This window comes from Maniola hyperantus, chromosome 17, assembly GCF_902806685.2.
Source record: "Maniola hyperantus chromosome 17, iAphHyp1.2, whole genome shotgun sequence".
In the NCBI taxonomy this organism is placed as follows: domain Eukaryota; kingdom Metazoa; phylum Arthropoda; class Insecta; order Lepidoptera; family Nymphalidae; genus Maniola; species Maniola hyperantus.
In genome coordinates, this window is record NC_048552.1 from 12,502,440 (window position 1) to 12,520,706 (window position 18,267).

The 18,267-nt window shown below is 36.8% G+C and overlaps 1 protein-coding gene across 3 annotated transcripts; it reads left to right on the forward strand.

Moving 5' to 3' along the window:
- Positions 1 to 8: 8 nt before the first annotated feature.
- On the forward strand, positions 9 to 10,699 carry LOC117990016 (monocarboxylate transporter 14-like). 3 transcript variants are annotated; one of them, XM_034977441.2, is made up of 7 exons: positions 9 to 108; positions 2,384 to 3,513; positions 3,956 to 4,516; positions 6,417 to 6,632; positions 7,966 to 8,251; positions 10,294 to 10,492; positions 10,656 to 10,699. In XM_034977441.2, exons 2-6 carry the CDS (start codon positions 2,425 to 2,427, stop codon positions 10,482 to 10,484), a joined length of 2,343 nt encoding a protein of 780 aa, XP_034833332.1. In that variant the 5' UTR covers positions 9 to 108; positions 2,384 to 2,424; the 3' UTR covers positions 10,485 to 10,492; positions 10,656 to 10,699. The 3 variants fall into 3 exon arrangements, with proteins under 3 accessions (XP_034833332.1, XP_069360163.1, XP_069360162.1); XM_069504062.1 differs by having other exon boundaries at positions 9 to 149; positions 10,294 to 10,699; XM_069504061.1 differs by having other exon boundaries at positions 10,294 to 10,699.
- The last annotated feature ends 7,568 nt before the right edge of the window (positions 10,700 to 18,267 follow it).

An 18,267-nucleotide genomic window follows, 5' to 3' on the forward strand; every position in this document is an offset into this window, starting at 1 on the left:
TCCAGCATCCGAAGGTGGCGCGAGAGATCGTTCCGTGCTAATATGTACCAACAGAGTACATAATATCTAATCGTAAACATAAGTGATAAATCATATTATAATACCTAGGTATGTAACTGTTGGGTTATAATAAAATTATTGTTTAAAAAGTGAGTATTTTCGGATTTTTTATTAGTTTTAATGAAGGCAAAAATATAATCATTAATTACTGTAATTTTTTTTAAATTAATATCAATATACAAAAAACATTAATATTAGGTAGCACGCATTGTAAAAAACCACAGAGGTTTGACCCGCAATGCATACCTACGTCTGTTATCCTAAAAATTATAAATGTACATGCAAACTGTGGAACCAACTCCCATCGGCGGTGTTCCCACTAGATTACAACATGGGGTTATTCAAGGGGCGGACCAACAAATTCCTAAAAGGCCGGCAACGTATCGGCGGTTCCTCTGGTGCTGCAAATGTTCACGTGCGGCGGTAATCACTTAACATCAGGTGACCCGCCTGCCCGTTTGCTCGCTATCTCCATTTAAAAAAAAATGTACAATATTACTAGCTTAATTTTGAAAACAAAGAACAGACAAACAAGGTTGAAAAATGAAAATAAAAATACAACAAAAAAAACACGATATTAATACTGAATCAATCTTAAATTTATCATTCATTAATTGTAATACTTACTGTTTTATTTATTTATTTATGTGCGTTTTAAGAACCTAATTAAATATCACTTGCTTTAACGGTGAAGGAAAACATCGTGAGGAAACCTGCATGCCTGAGAGTTCTCCATAATGCTTTCAAAGGTGTGTGAAGTCTACCAAACCGCACATGGCCAGCGTGGTAGACTATGGCCAAAACCCTTCTCACTCTGAGAGGAGACCCGTGCTCCTTAGTGTGCCGGAGATGGGTTGATCATGACGATGATGATGATTACTTACCTATATTCAGAAAATTTTATTCGCTGGTCAGTTATTTCCTACTGTCCTAACTTATAAATACATATTTTGTAAAACAAACAATATAATACATATGTTACCTACCAAATTATGTTCAGGTTTTGTTTAAGTATTTCCTGTTTGAGTGATTACATAAAGTTTCCATCAGACACAATAAATAGTAAATACATACTAAGTGCGTTATTGTTATACATAGGTACATACCATGACTCATGAGTAATAAATAAACATTGAATTCTTGGGATTTTTAGGGTTCCGTACCTCAAAAGGAAAAACGGAACCCTTATAGGATCACTTTGTTGTCTGCCTGTCTGTCTGTCTGTCCTGTCTGTCTGTCAAGAAACCTACAGGGTACTTCCCGTTGACCTAGAATCATGAAATTTGGCAGGTAGGTAGATCTTATAGCTGACATTTGGGCAAAAATCTGAAAACCGTGAATTTGTGGTTACATCACACAAAAAAAAATTAAACTGTGGTCATGAATTAGTATTTTCAATTTTCTAAGTAAGATAACTATATCAAGTGGGGTATCATATGACAGGTCTTCACCTGTACATTCTAAAACACATTTTTATTTATTTTTATGCATCATAGTTTTTAAATTATCGTGCAAAATGTCGAAAAATACGATTGTAGTACGGAACCCTCATTGCGCGAGCCTGACTCGCACTTGGCCGGTTTTTTATTATTATACCTAGGTACCTAAGATCTAACAAGTATCTAACGGAACATAAATTATTTATTACTAGATAATGCCCGCGACTTCATCCGCGAGGATTTTGGTTTTTAAAACTCCGTGGGAACTCTTTGATTTTTCGGGATCAAAAGTAGCCTATGTCCTTCCCTGGAATGCAAGCGATCTCTGTACCAAATTTCATCGAAATTGGTGAAACGGATGGTCCGTGAAAAGCTAGCAGACAGACAGACACACTTTAGCATTTATAATATTAGTATGGATATGGATTTAACACTTCCAGACCAAAATGGGTAAATATCTATTTCAAAATTACAACACTAAAAATCCTACAGTTAAGGAAACGAATATTGAAGATACAAATAATTATAACCACGATAATAACGAAAATTATTAGATGATTTGATGTTTTTATTTGTTGAGATATTTCAACCCAATTGAACGGGTCGTGGTTACGACGAGACGTCCCCGTGTAATTGGGTTGAAATATCCCGACAAATAAAAACATCAAATTTGTCGTGGTATGTACCCGTTATCTCCATTAAAATATGTCGTTAAACCACGAAATAAACTTAAAATTATTAAAACTACTAGTGTCCTCCGTTCGACACTAGTAATTTTCAAACTTTGTACCTGTGATTTTGGTACCTAATACGGAATACCTATGCATACATCTCATTGCTGCATCAACCAAAATAATCATCATTATCTTTCAATTTTGTTACAGATATCAAATAGTTCATGAGATTCCACCAATAAAACACAACAATGGTTGGAAACGAACCTAGAAATCCTAATAATGTTACTCATGCTGACACCGATCAAGACTTAAAGGACCTAAACAAAATAAACTCTCTTAAATTAGAAGAAGATTACAGTAAAGCTATAGTACCACATTACACAAAAGACGAGTCACCTCCGGGTGAAAGAGTAACGTTTGAAGGCCTAGATGACAAAGATAGTATATTTTCAGAAGAAGTGTATAAACTACCACCAATTCCAGATGGAGGATGGGGCTGGGTGGTTGTATTTGCAGCTTTTTTAACAGCTTCGTGTGCCGATGGCCTGACTTACTCTTTTGGTATCCTACACGAAGAATTCATCAACTATTTCCAAGAGTCACAATCAAAAACTTCTCTAATAGGTAGTTTATTTATATCAATACCTCTAATTTCGGGACCAATTATGAGTGCTTTAGTAGATAGATACGGGTGTAGAACTATGAACATGATAGCTGGAATTTTATCGACTATTGGCTTCTTACTGGCCGCTTTCAGTAACAGTGTTGTAATGTTGTGCGTGACCTTAGGCGTTATAAGTGGGTTTTCAATGGGCATCTTCTATGTTACTGCAGTGGTGTCTGTTGCATTTTGGTTCGATAAAAGAAGGACTTTAGCCGTATCCATAGCTCACACTGGTGTCGGATTTGGTACATTGGTGTACTCGCCGTTGACGAATTATTTACTACAAATATTCGATTGGAGGAATACTCTTGTTATATTAGGCGGTACAGTTTTAAACATGTGTGTTTGTGGCGCATTAATGAGAGATCCAGATTGGATAATAATAAAGGAGCAGAGAGAGAAAATGGAGGCAAAGACAAGATCTAGAAAATCTTCGAGTGCCGGATCGATATCTTCAAAATCGATTGGCGCTGAATCAGTTTACCTAACTGCAGAAGAATTGAATGATCTATTGAAAAGTGGTAGAAATCCTGAGTACATTTTGGCAATGCTCACAACGTCACTGGCAGAAGCAGAGAAACTGGAGGCAACTACGCAAATGAATGCTGAAATAACTTGTAAAAGAGTTAATTCTGATGTAAATTTGCCTACATTTATTCAGCATCATGATCAAGTAAGTCAACGTACAACTCGCTATAAAAGTTGAAACTCTGTACCAAAGTTAATACCTATTTAAAACGACTTAGTACTACAAACGCTACTAAGTCGTTTTAAGTATTTAACTGAGGTGTTTTGTGAAGAGAATTTAAGACGCCAAGTCTGTTCCTCCGCTTCTGTTTGTGGTGACGCGCAGTTTGCTTGTAAAGATATTAATTACAGTACGCAGCCAAAAGTAATGTACATCGACCTTTAGAATGACATTTTGGCTTTGTAAAGCGTTGTCTCTGTCACTCAAACCTAAATGACGTTTTGTCGTCTCAACGACAGAGGCAGTGCTCTACAAATCTGCTATCTCCTTCTAAAGGTCGATGTACATTACTTTCGGCCGTGTAATGTATATTGCTCTGTTCAAATATTTTTTTTGCATTAAGTTTTAATTCATGATTTTGTTTTAGGTGCCAGCGGAAGTGATAGAAAAATTAATGACAAACAAACGTTTGTACAATATAATTCTCCACAATTATCCACATTTGCTAGTAAGGAGACATTCAGAAGAAAATGTAAATATAGAAATCCCAACAGGCGTAAAGGAACCAACAAAAATGAACTTGACACTAAGGGCTAAGAAACCCAAAGCACAAAATGAAGAAGTAAAAAAAGAAGAAAAACATAAAGAAGTTACAAAAGATGTAGCTGTTATAGACAGAGCAAAAACTACAGATATTTTAAATTCTAATGTTAATGGAGAAGTCAAAAATACAAATACAAATATTGTTAACCTCAAAAACGATCAAAGTAAAGTAACAGCAACTCAGCCTGCCCAGCAAATAAGTTGGCTGTCGAAACAAATCTCCACTGATCATCATTATTTAAGAGATATGCCTTTATATAAAAACGCGATCATGTATCGTGGTGCAATGATGAACATCCCTAGATACAAACTTAGGGCATCCTCTCTGCCTGATATCTACAGGAACTCTACCTGGTCTATTTGGTCCGGTTCTGATAATGAAAAGGTAAGTGTGAAACAGTTAATCTAAGTATTCTCTCAATCGACTGTATAGATACTTTGAGTAAGTACAATAAGTTGACACCTCCCACGTAAGTTGTTGTTGCCACAAAATAGTTTTTTGCGTTTTTTACATAACAATAGTTTTATTTATTAAAAAAACCAGTCAAGTGCGACTCAGGCTCGCAGAACGAGGGTTCCGTACTAAAGTCGTATTTTTTCGACATTTTGCACGATAATTCAAAAACTATGATACATAAAAATAAATAAAAATCTGTTTCAGAATGCACAGGTGAAGTTCTTTCATATGATACCCCACTTGATATAGTTATCTTAATTCAAAAATTTAAAATACAAATTATTAGTTCATGACCACAACTTAATTTTTTTGTGTGATGTATCCACAAATCCACGTTTTTCAGATTTTTCCCCGAATGTATGCTACAAGACCTACCTACCTGCCAAATTTCATAATTCTAGGTCAACGGGAAGTACCCTGTAGGTTTCTTGACAGACCGACCGACAGACAGACAGACAGACAACAAAATGATCCTATAAGGGTTCCGTTTTTCCTTTTGAGGTACGGAACCCTAAAAATGCTAAAAATGCAATTTTTTAAAATGCTTATGAGACTTTCAAACGAGGACGACGTAAACCATCGTTTCGATTCGACCTATACCACGCTTTACGTGAGCTGAGGTGTGGGGAGTGTCACGCGTTCGCGCCTTGTATCTAACAGATACAACAGAACACGCCGGACTTCATACGACATGTTTGTGACTGAAGTTTCTGATACTTACCTATCACAGTTCTGTTTTCATTTTTTATAAGTCCAGCATTTAAGGGTCTCACCAAACGGGCTACAATCACAATCACCACACCACATCAGCAAAAGTGTCGGGGCTATTATGTGGTCCACCTGAATAGACACGAAATGTGTACAGTGGCCGGCAGAAAATTTTCTACATCTACCTTTAGAAATTCGTAGAACGTTGTCTCTGTCAGTCATCGGTTTTCTTGGTCTGAACGACAGAGACAACGCACTACGAAACCGCTATCTCTTTCCAAAGGTCGATCTACAATATTTTCTGCCGGCTACTGCACCTAAAGACTGCTTTGTTTTTGTTATTTTTGTAATATTTTTTGTATGCAATAAAGTATTTCTATCTATCTATCTATCTAAAGACTATTTGAACACATAGAGCTACAACTTTGACGTAGATAGTAGATAAACAGTTTACAATTTTTTTTTTTAATTTTTCAAATAAATAGTAATTGGAATCATGATTCATCATTCATGATCTCATTTGATGATGGCTCATTTGGCTGATAAAAGAGTGACTTTTAGGGTTCCGTACCTCAAAAGGAAAAACCCTTAAACCTATAAGTATAAGTAGTATAGTACTAATTTTTACTAGTACACGTACAACCGATAGACGTAGGAATGGCGACCTCACACTGAAGACGCAGTGCTGGAAGTAACACACACCCCCCCCCCCCCCCCTAGGTAGGCGGCGCAAGACCGTAGTGTGTGGAAGTCCCTACAAGAGACCTATGTCCAGCGGTGGACGTCTATCGGTTAATGATGATTTTTTTTTTTTTTTTTTTTTATTATTCAGATACAAGTTAGCCCTTGACTGCAATCTCACCTGGTGGTAAGTGATGATGCAGTCTAAGATGATAGCGGGCTAACCTGGAAGGGGTATGGCAGTTTTTATTAAACCCATACCCCTTTGGTTTCTACACGGCATCGTACCGGAACGCTAAATCGCTTGGCGGCACGGCTTTGCCGGTAGGGTGCTAACTAGCCACGGCCGAAGCCTCCCACCAGACCAGACCAGAAATTTAGAAATTATAAATGATGATCTTATAAATGATGATCTATTAATTTTGTTTATTTTTTCTAGAAATGGTACCACCGCTTGTTCGAAGGCCTCAAATCCACCTTCGACTTCAGAATGTTCACGGAGCTCCACTTCTTCCTCTTCAACGTAGCGTCCCTGCTCATCGCCGTGTGGACGATCATCCCCTACTTCTTCCTCAAGTCCTATATGTCTGACGTCAACATGGAGGGCGGCGCCACCATGATCGCCATTGTTGGTATCGCCAGCGGAATTGGTATTGTAAGTTTCTTAACCTTTGTATTTTTAAAGATTGTTTAAATCTGATATATCGCTGTACGAGTTTTTTTTATTTGTACCAAGAACATCAGTACCTAGTACCTACCCTTATTATAAATGCGAAAGTGTGTTTGCTTGTTGGTTTATTGGTTTGCTGGTTTGTCCTTCAATCACGTCGCAACGGTGCAACGGATTGACATAGGCTACTTTTATCCCGGAAAATCAAAGAGTTCCCACGAGATTCTTAAAAAACCTAATTCCACGTGGACGAAGTCGCGGGTACCTATCAGCTAGTTTACAATAAAAAGAAAAAGAGAGTAAAAGTGGAGTTAAGCACTAGATGATACCCGCGACATCTTCCGCGTAGATTTAGGTTTTTAAAAATCCCGTGGGAACTCTTTGGTTTTCCGGGATAAAAAGTTGCCTATATTGTCAATTTCCGGGATGCAAGCTACCTCTGTAATAAATTTCATATAAATCGGTTAAACGGAAGGGCTTTTAAGAATCCCGAGGGAACTCTTAAGAGTAAGAGTAAAATGTCTTTTCTAACAGTAGTTTTTTCAATTTAGATCTTTATTTCAAAATCAAATCAAAATCAAATATTATTTATTGCACATGTGGGTATGTATATACAGATGTTACAGTTATTAAAGTTTCACCACAAATAGCCATATTATGGCATGCAAAAAAATAAAAACTAAAACCAACTTACTGACTTAAATTCCAATTGAATTATCTATTATTACTTATCTTTATACAGTTAATAATTATATTTTATACATACCTATGTAGATTTAACAATATAATACAATATAATATAATACAATATAACACCTACTAGATTTAACAATATAATACAATACAATTTAAAGACTGCTAATAAAAAATGCTACAACTTATTATAAGCTTGTGTCTGTTAAATACTCTTTTATGGAATAGTATCTTTTATGTAGAAAAAATTCTTTAATTTTATATTTAAAAGTTTTAATGTTTAGATTTTGGTCAGCCGACTCTCTAGTCTCTCTCTAAACTAAATTTAGAGTATCTGCATCCTTTTCTTTTTACTAATGCTAAAAAAGGAACGGAACATGACTTTCACATTTAAAGACTCTTAATTTTAGTGCACAATACAAATTTAAACAGTAGGTTCGCGAGTGCGTGCTAAAATCACGGGTTTTACCATCTAAAAATTAAATTTAGAAATGTCAAACTGCTTCTGTCCTTTTCATATTACAATAGTAAGAAGAGGGTGCGAATACTCTTAAATTAGGTTGTGCTTAGAATCGGTGCCAATGTTGCTGGTAGTTTATTGTACAACTGAGATCTTTATTTGCAGGTGGTGTTGGGCTGGGCCGGCGACCAACCCTGGCTGAACGTCTCGAAGGCCTTCACCATTTGCCTCTTCGTCTGTGGCATATCCATTGCTGCCTACCCCCTGTGCATTCACAACTACTGGGCCCTGGCGGTCGTTTCCGTGGTGTTCGGCTGGTCGTATGCCAGCTCTTATGCCTACACCCCTGCCATACTTATAGAACTGGTGCCTATCGAGTACTTTACTCTGGGATACGGATTGATATTGCTGAGTCAAGGCATTGGACATTTATGCGGACCTCCTCTTGGGGGTGAGTATTATTTTTCAAACAGTTCTATTTACCTTTATTTTTAGGGTTTTTTACCTCATAAGGAAAAAGGGGCCCTTATAGAATAGAATAGAATGTTTTTTTATTCATGTAAACTTTTTAAAAGTCCTTATGAATAGTCAGGTAGTTTTAATTTACCACTGGTTCGGAATGCTGTTCCTACCGAGATATAGGATCACTTTGTTGTCTGTCTGTCCGTCGTGTCTGTCAAGAAAATCTATAGGGTATTTTTTTTTCATTATAGGCGCACGCTTGACCACGATCACACCTGATGGGAAGTGATGATGTGGCCAAAGATGGGACGCGTTTGCCTAAGAAGGTGCCTATTCACTCTTGTTTTAAAGATACCCGGATTATAATTGGCAGGAAACACTGATCTAGGAAGTATTCCAGACCCTACGTTTTGACCTTATTTCCCGTTGACCTAGAATCATAAAATTTGGCAGCTACCTGCCATCAAAAAATCACTTCTTTTTATTACTACAGTCCAAATCCCTATTCAGACATCCAATGACGGTACCCATCCATATACTGATTTACGTCGAAGTAGGTTACCAAGCATAATCGAAACGCGTTGTTGCAACTAAGCTAAATGCCCCTGAGCATTAATTTTTATTTAAACTAGCTTATGCTCGCGACTTCGTCCGCGTGGACTACACACATTTCAAACCCCTATTTCACCCCCTTAGGGGTTGAATTTTTAAAAATCCCTTCTTAGCGTATGCCTACGTCATAGTAGCTATCTGCATGCAAAATTTCGGCCCGATCCGTCTAGTAGTTTGAGCTGTGCGTTGATAGATCAGTCAGTCAGTCAGTCAGTCAGTCAGTCAGTCAGTCACCTTTTCCTTTTATATATTTAGATGACTAATATTTCCCTTTCCCTCCAGCTAAGCGTCATACGACAATTGTGCAACGGGCGGGGTTTGAATCGCTGATCTTTCGGGTTTCAGTCCACTCTTTTAACCGTTGAGCTATTGAGGCTTCATTGGATTATTCATCATCATGATCAACCCATCACCGGCTCACTGCCGCACGGGTTTCCTCTCAGAGTGGGAAGGGTTTTGGCCATAGTCTACCACGCTGGTCATGTGCGGATTGGCAGACTTAACACACCTTTGAGAACATTATGGAGAACTCTCAGGCATACAGGTTTCCTCACGATGTTTTCCGTTAAAGCAAGTGGTATTTAGTTAATTAAAAGCGCACCTAACTCTGAAAAGTTAGAGGTGCGTGCCCGGGATCGAAGTTCGAACCAACCTCTGATTAGAAGGCGGACGTCCTAACCACTAGGCTATCACAGCTTATTCAATACAATACAATACAATACAATTCTTTAAGTACATAAGGTTTCAATTGGAATCCGGTATTTGACAACTAGTCAAATCAGTAACTTTTTATCAAACGTCAAAACGCGCATTAGTATGTGAGATTCTATGAAATACCAGTATATGACGTCACGAACATTTGACGTACCAACTAGCGGCTCTGGAATCTGTTTACTGGCGAAACTACAAAGTCTCGATCACCGCCGCAAGGTCGCCGGCTTATCAGTGTTTTATAGGATATATTTCGGAGAGTGTGCTCAGGAACTTTTCGATCTTGTCCCCCCTTCACCATTTTACCACCGAACCGCAAGACGTCGGGCGAGTTTCCATCCTTATGTCGTCGACATCCCATCTACACGCACGAAACGTATTGCGTCATCATTCCTCATACGCATGGCTAAGGTTTGGAATACTCTTCCGCGATATGTGTTTCCTACCAATTACAACCCGGGTATCTTTAAAACAAGAGTGAATAGGCATCTTCTAGGTAAACGCGTCCCATCTTAGGCCACATCATCACTTCCCATCGTCCCCAAAAAAAAAACGTCCTTTTTTTACTTTAATCGATAATTTAAAATGGTTATCACACACAAAACTTATAAAGGACGTGGATCTTACGTCTTTTGGAAGACCCTCTATTTAATAATACTTTTGATACAGTAAAATACCGTATTAACTTGGTCAACTTTTTCCCATCAGGTCTCCTCTTTGACGTAACCCAAAATTGGGATCTCACCTTCTACGTGGGTGGTTTATGGGTGATACTTGCGGGTGTGTGCGTGGGCATCATCCCCTACACGAACAATGTGCGCATGTGTGGGTCGGCTCCGTTGCTGAAGGACTTGGAAGACGGAACCAGCACTAAGAACTCCGTGCATATGCACGTGTGAATGCCAAAGTTTAGGATTTAAGGATTGACTGCCGTACTCAGAGTCGCTAATCGTTACTTAAGATTAAACTTAAACGAGACAGATTTATGTGAGAGCTATAGCAGCTCTGTCTCGTTTTAACTAAACTTAAAGTAACGATTAAGCTACTCTGAGTACGGCAGTTAGATTAAGGATTAGGATTAAGGTTGTATTAAATAAATGCTACAATTACGTTTTGTCTGTAGTTTAATTTATTGAAGTGAAATTTCTTTTCGCGCGTAACGCGTTGTGTGATTTCGGGATTTGGGTAAAAGTTTATTTTTTAAAACATTGGTTAGGTACACAGACATTCACTCCTCGGTGGTTAGGTAGGTATTCCAAAATATTTAAGTAAGTATAACTCGTCGGAAATATCTGAGCACCACGCTGGAATGCGTTTCCCCTCGCGCTTCTCCGCAGCTCGCCCGTTTTTGCCTACCGGTGCCAACGCAAGCGCGTTGCATGACCGTCACTGAAGCCAGGTTCCAGATATTTCCGACGGGTTATAGAACCATTTACGAAAATGCAGAACTAGTTTTGAAAGTTGCGTACCAGAACCCTAGAATACAGTAGGAAGGTAGGTAAACAATTACTAAGTTAATAGGTAAAAGTGCGAAAGTGTGTCTGTCTGTCTCACAGATAGGTAAGGGGCTGTCTACTAGCTCCTCACCAGCGGCGTGCAGGTCATAGAGGCATAAATGCACTGCTTACCCCAGTTGTAATGGCTCAATGCATATTTTTCATTATGACCTGCCAGTAAATAGGTTCCTACCTAACTAATGCTTACCCTGGCTTCAAACACTGTGCACGCCACTGCTCCTCACGACCCATCAGTTTAACCAATTTGGTAGGTACAGACTACAGAGATAGCTTGCATCCCGGGGATGGACATAGGCTACTTTTTGTTCCAGAAAACCACGAGTTCCGACGGGATTTTTAAAATTTAAATCCACGTGGACGAAGTCGCGGGCGTCATCTATTTGGGACAGAAATTGGGCTTCCCGTAAACGAATAGGTATAGAATTTTTATCCCGGAAAATTGAACTTGGAATTTGGGGAAAACCTAAGTTCCACACGAACGACGCGACGTCGCAGACATCATGACGTAGAAAATTATGTACATCGACTTTTAGAAGGAGATAGTGGATTTGTAGAGCATTGTCTCTCTCGTTGAGACTGACAAAACGTATATAGGTATGAGTGACAGAGACAACGCTCTAAAAAGTCGAAATGTCATTGTATGAAAGGCCGATGTATAGTAGCTGGTACCTATTATTTTCTGCCGCGTACTGTAGTAGGTAAAAAAAGGTAAAGCTGTGATAGCCTAGTGGTTAGGACGTCCGCCTTCTAATCGGAGGTCGGGGGTTCGATCCCGGGCACGCAACTCTAACTTTTCGGAGTTATGTGCGTTTTAATTAATTAAATATCACTTGCTTTAACTGTGAAGGAAAACATCGTGAGGAAACCTGTATGCCTGACAGTTCTCCATAATGTTCTCAAAGGTGTGTGAAGTCTACCAATCCGCACATGGCCAGCGTGGTAGACTAAGGCCAAAAACCCTTCCCACTCTGAGAGGAGACCCGCGCTCTGTAGTGAGCCGGTGATGGGTTGATCATGATGATGCATGATGGCTGTAGTAGGTTTAGGTTCCCAACGCCATTTAGGTTCCCCGACCTCACTCCAAAAAGCCCTCGGCAACCTGGGCGGTCTACTCGGCTTCTGGAGCGAGCTTGGATGGCTGCAGTGAAGACTTCGGCGGGAGGGGCGATGCACGCACAACAGACGGAAACGTTTAAGTGCGGAAACAAGCCCAGAATGAAGAAGAAGAAGAAGAAGAAGGCTGTAGTAGGTATAATATTACAGTTAGTCGGTATATGCATCATAATAAGTATTACCCGTGCGCGATAAGTTGAGACTCGCCTGGAATGCAACCCTCCGCCAGCTTCCCCTGTAACTTCCCCTCAAGCTCCCGTGTTGTACTGTAGACAACGCCATTTTTTTAACATCTTAGTCTCGTACTTGCTTACGTCACGCAACGACGACGCGCTCCGATTTTTGTCTACAGTACAACCACGCGTCTGTTGCGTCACCGCCCCCCAGGTCTCCCCAGTTACAGTCTCAGAATACAAGAAGATAATTATTACATCAAAATAAACACAGGGTATACGTCACCCGCCGGCGCCGGCGACACAGTGCTAATATCAATAGGCTTTGTTGTTTGACCTAGATTCAGTTAGCTCTTATCATTACGATATTGATTCAGATCTATTAAAGGTATACCTACCTACTTAGGTACTTACTTTAGTAGGGTTATTCCCGTTGAGTCACACCCCCGTGTGTAACACTGTGACACAAAAAACAAGTTCAAAAAATTCCCGTTGTGTAACAGTGTTACTCAACGGGAATGTTTTGAAATTTTTGGCACCTTGTGTCACACCTACATAAATACATATTATTGCGCGTGTATCAAGTATTAACTGATTCTGCACTTTTCCGGGATGTTATTTAAGATAAACAAATCGCACAAATTATGGCCTGGGCGCGTTTGGAACCCTCGTAGATTTAGTTTTAAGTACGTATTAATTAGCACCACTACATCTGTGACATTTATGTCGGTCTCAACGACAGAGACAATACTCTACAAAACCGCTATCTCTTTCTAAAGGCGAAAATAAAGTTACTTCAAAAATTGGTCTTCAATCGCAGGTCCAGCGTATCTACGTGTAAAGGTCAGTGACTAGTACCTATTTGGCGACATGTCATTTAAAATTTAAATAGACGCAACGCACACTGGCAGAACCATTAGAAGAGTGTAGAGCCGCGGCATTTCTTGATAACGCAAACCTTTTAACTAATATTATTTTATTCTATGCCAACCCTGGTAATGGCCCGCAATTTTTTGATGAAGCATGCTCGCAGTTGTTAAAAGTATATCCCGTGTCAATAACTATATTACAGTCTGCAGCCACAGTCCACACCCATACCTACTCCGTTAGTTTGGATTTGCCCTTAGCACAGAGTACATTGAATGCCCTTAGTCGTCAATGCAGGGAGAAAACTACATAAGTGACATTTTTGCGAATGAATGAATGAATGGTACGAGGCACGAGCGTTTTTCAATGATCGCACACCGTCAACTATGTTTGGTGGTCTGCAATGTAGCACGCTAGGTACTATTGTAGGTACATATTTTAGTTAACGTTAACTTTGCGTAAACTTGCATTTAATGTGGACTGGAAAGGGAACGGAAAAATGTCAACAACTTCGTAGTTTCACTTTTCGTAGCAGGGACCTACTTTAGATACCTAGTAATTAACGTAAGGGTTTAAAAAACACTCAGAAACTTTACACATTGACAACTTTAATAAGATTTTTTGAAACATAACAATTTTGGGACACATAGTTACTTAGTATATAATAACAGTGGCATGCCGTATCACACTTAGCTACCCGGTACATATTATAAGTTGGTCCTTGTATAGTTACCACATAGCTTGTACAGTTCTTGCAAGTTGCAATTCACGAAGACGAGTGAACTTTACTTGTGGTTACGTGATTTACATGGGCATTGCGTAAGTGTGCGTGCATGTTGGACCAAGCAATCGCTCGCAAACGCACAAATTTAGTGTACCTTATTATACCGATACGCCTTAAACACGAGTATGAGCCACTCATCTTCGTGAAATGCAAAAACTATAACACAATTACAGCCCCACTGTCCACACATCATCAATAAGATGTTTAGTACAATTGATCGGCTTGAGGCTTCATCCAATCGGCAGTATAAAAAACATCTTCACAGGATCAAGTTTGAATGACAAAGACTTCAAGTCTCTTGCAAAATAGATAGTATGGTTGGTATGCATGAAGCTTTAAAAAAAGCATATTGCACTAGTAATGGAAATTGGTTGATTAGAACTCCTGACTCGAGTTTTTTTTGTGAACGAAATCTTTTTGTGCTCAATTATTGTTACCAAAAAATGTGAAAACATGAAAGCTATCGCCAGCTTAAATAATAACAAGAAAAGTGGCAAAATATAAAAATATTTGCTTTATAAAGCCCCCGCCACTTCGTCCACGTAGACTATACAAATTTCAAATCCCTACTTTACCCCCTTAGGGGTTGAATTTTCAAAAATCCTTTATTAGCGGATATCTACGTTGTAATAGCTATCTGCATGCAAAATTCTAGCTCAATCCGTTCAGTTGTTTGAGCTGTGCGTTGATAGATCAGTCTGTCAGTCAGTCAGCTTTTCCTTTCATATATTTAGAAGAATCATAGTGGAAATGTATTATTTCCAAGACTTGCCTACTCCATTTTCGCTAATGGGTGCCAAGTGTGATACGGACAATTCAACATAATAAAGGAAATATAATGACAATATAGGTAACAGATTTTCCGAGGTAATAAAATATTGTTTTATACACGAAATTCAATGGGAAATAATATGTAATATACCGTATATATGTAATGTATTGGTTAATATACTATGTACTCAAAATTGAAGAATGTAATCATATGGATGAATTAAATTTAATAAAATGAAGACACTTATTTTTTAATTTAATTAACACGAAACGATATGTAAGTTATTTAACTTTATAAATTAATTAACATGAATATTAAATTATATTACTTAATTAAGAAAAATACATACAATTTTATATAATATACAACATTAATTATTTGCTTACATTTATTTTCATACCAGCTGATGCCCACGACTTCGTCCGCGTGGAATTAGGTTTTCAAAAATCCCCTGGGAACTCTTTGATTTTCCGGGACAAAAAGTAGCCTATGTCACTCTCCAGGGTATAAACTATCTCCATTCCAAATTTCATCCAAATCCGTTCAGCCGTTTTTGCGTAATTGAGTAACAAACATCCAAACATCTATACATCCAAACATCCAAACATCCACACTTTCACATTTATAATATTAGTAGGATTTACTATTTAAAAATATAAGGTAATGATTTATAAATTTATTCCTCTGAGGTTTTTATATTATTAAAATCAATGTTTTTATTTACGAATAAGCAAAAAGCAACAGGATTTTTATAATCCAACTGCAATCCAAGTATTAGTAGGGCATCAATTTAAACTAACTAAACTTAAAATAACTAAAACCAAGACAATTTAAATGTATAAATCTCTGTTTTTTACGGCTATTAACATGCATTTATGTTTTATGTCTAGTTTCAAAACTGAACTTGACCCTATCACACGAAAACTAAGGCCAATTATTAAAACGCATTTTCGTAATGAGGGTGGGTAGTCAAAACACGAGTAACTACCAGAGTGCGTGTGGCAAGACCACTATTGGTCAGTGTTACAGATCATCAATCAAATTTAAAAAAATATTATTTAAATATTAATCATATCATTTTAAAAATATTAGTTTTATTATTCACCACAAATATTAATACATAACACAAAATAAAAATCGTATACTAATTAATAAGAAATAAAAACGCTAAAGACATAAATAGGTATTACACAATTTATTATTAAAATTTAAATACTTATCGCTCTATTATATTTAATGTAACATTTAACCTAATACTGATCCTTTAAATAACCTAGTACACAAATATAGACGTGTAATAATTATCTTTTACAATAATTATTCAATAGCCACGAATATGAAGTTCAGTGATCGAAAAAATATATTATAATATTTCTTTAGTGATTAAAAAACTCGGTTTAGAATTTCAGCGAAGAGGTAGATGTTATCATAGATTACTTTACTTACGTATTAGATTAATGCGTCTCATAAGAATAGTTCGTACTTGTTATCAAATTCAAAAGGTTTTTAATATTTTATTAGTGACTGTACAGTAGATTCAGTAGATTCTTAAATCAGGTGCAAAATCATTGATAGTGGAGAATATATTATAATTATTCACTTGAGAAATTTCGTAATTTAAAAAGAGAACGTAAAAGGGAAGACGATTTTTAACGAATAAGTACATGAAATTCTTATTGCATAATATAGTATAATTATATTTACAATAAGTAAAAATAGTAATAGAGTCATCATATTATATAAACACTTAAGGCAGCCTTTTAACGTGACCAAATACTTTTAAAATTGTGCAGGTATAAGGGGATTTTTTTTTTAATTTTCCATTATTACAAATATTAAACAACCACTTTATATTATGACCTACAACAGTTAATCTACAGTATTTAATCAACATGTTAATACGCATAAGATCGTTTTAATATTAATTTTAAAAGCGTAAGACACAACCAGACAGGTTAGGGGTACAACGAAGAATATATTTATGAGCCTGTAATATCATGAGCATATATTACTTTCATCCTTTGACCATAAATAAAATTATACCCTATCTGATAGAGAAGTATTTTAAAGTATTATATACTTAGGTATATAAAACTTGATATTCTCACATCATACTTACTATGACTGCAGTTTAGTTACGAGTAAATATATTAATTCGAATTGCACAATTGAATAGACATTGATGTAACTTATCCCATAAGAGTCTACATATTCAGTAAATTGTATCTAAGTTTTAATACGATGTTAACATTTTTATAAATTTGATAATATGTTTGCCTAATTTGATAATATAATTTATATTATATTATGTAAGTTAATCAGTTTGAATGGCATACGACTCACAGCCAGGATTTAATTAATATTAGACCTTACTTTACGAGTACTACGGATTACGGTTCCAAAGATTCCAACAATGCTACTTACTATGTATTAGAACACAAATGATGAAGTTCTTCAGTATCAAATTTCCTAAATAATTGTTGTAAAGCATATCAGAATAACCTTTTAAATACCTATAATATAGTGAACATAGTTTGATCAACTATCACTAAGAAGAAATTTTGTTGAACCTTAAAATATAGTTGTACTACACATTAAAATTATACAATGTACAACTCTGATATGAAATTCAACATTTATGCCACTTTGCATATTTTGGTAAGCATATCCTATTGGGGAGTAAATTATAAACTTAAGAATTTTAGTTGTACCTACAACTCGTTGAAAACAAAAATATATTACCCGGGTCATAAACTAAAAAAGAAAATGAAATAGATACTAACCTAATTAATATTTCAAAATACTGTACCTTACCCAATAAAGTGGCATATTTAAAATTTTAGGTAACTATTTAGTAACAATGTTCCAAACTATAAATTGATTGTGTATAGGCTCTAACAATAACACTAACATTAAATGACATAGAAAAGGACGTAGAAAAAGGCTTAAGACAATTCTCACTTGAAATCACTTTAGGTTAATTCAGACATTTTTAGCATTGTATCCTATGAGTAGCCTTCAATTACATAACATCTATTTAATAACAAGTTCAAGCTCTTAATAGAGAGTCTCATCTACTTGATAGTAGTTGAGTAATATAGCGTAAAGATGGCAGCACTAATCTGGATATAACTGTCATGTCATGGTGTCAAACCCATATCACTATTCGGCATCATATCATCAAAATTCAAAATACAGCCAAAATTAATAATAACATTCTAACTAATCTGTCAATAAGTTAGTTAGCAATGTGTTTGTTCGTCAAAAAAGATCGTACAATTTTAGACAAATAAATAACGTTCTAACTAACTCATCGATTATCAATTTTGACTGTAAATTGCTTGGAGGTACGGCCTAGCCGATAGTTCTTTTGGAATGAAATTATATTCAGTCTGGCACTTCACAGCCGCCAAATAAACATTACCTTATTAGCCGACAAATAAAATTGTCATTTTT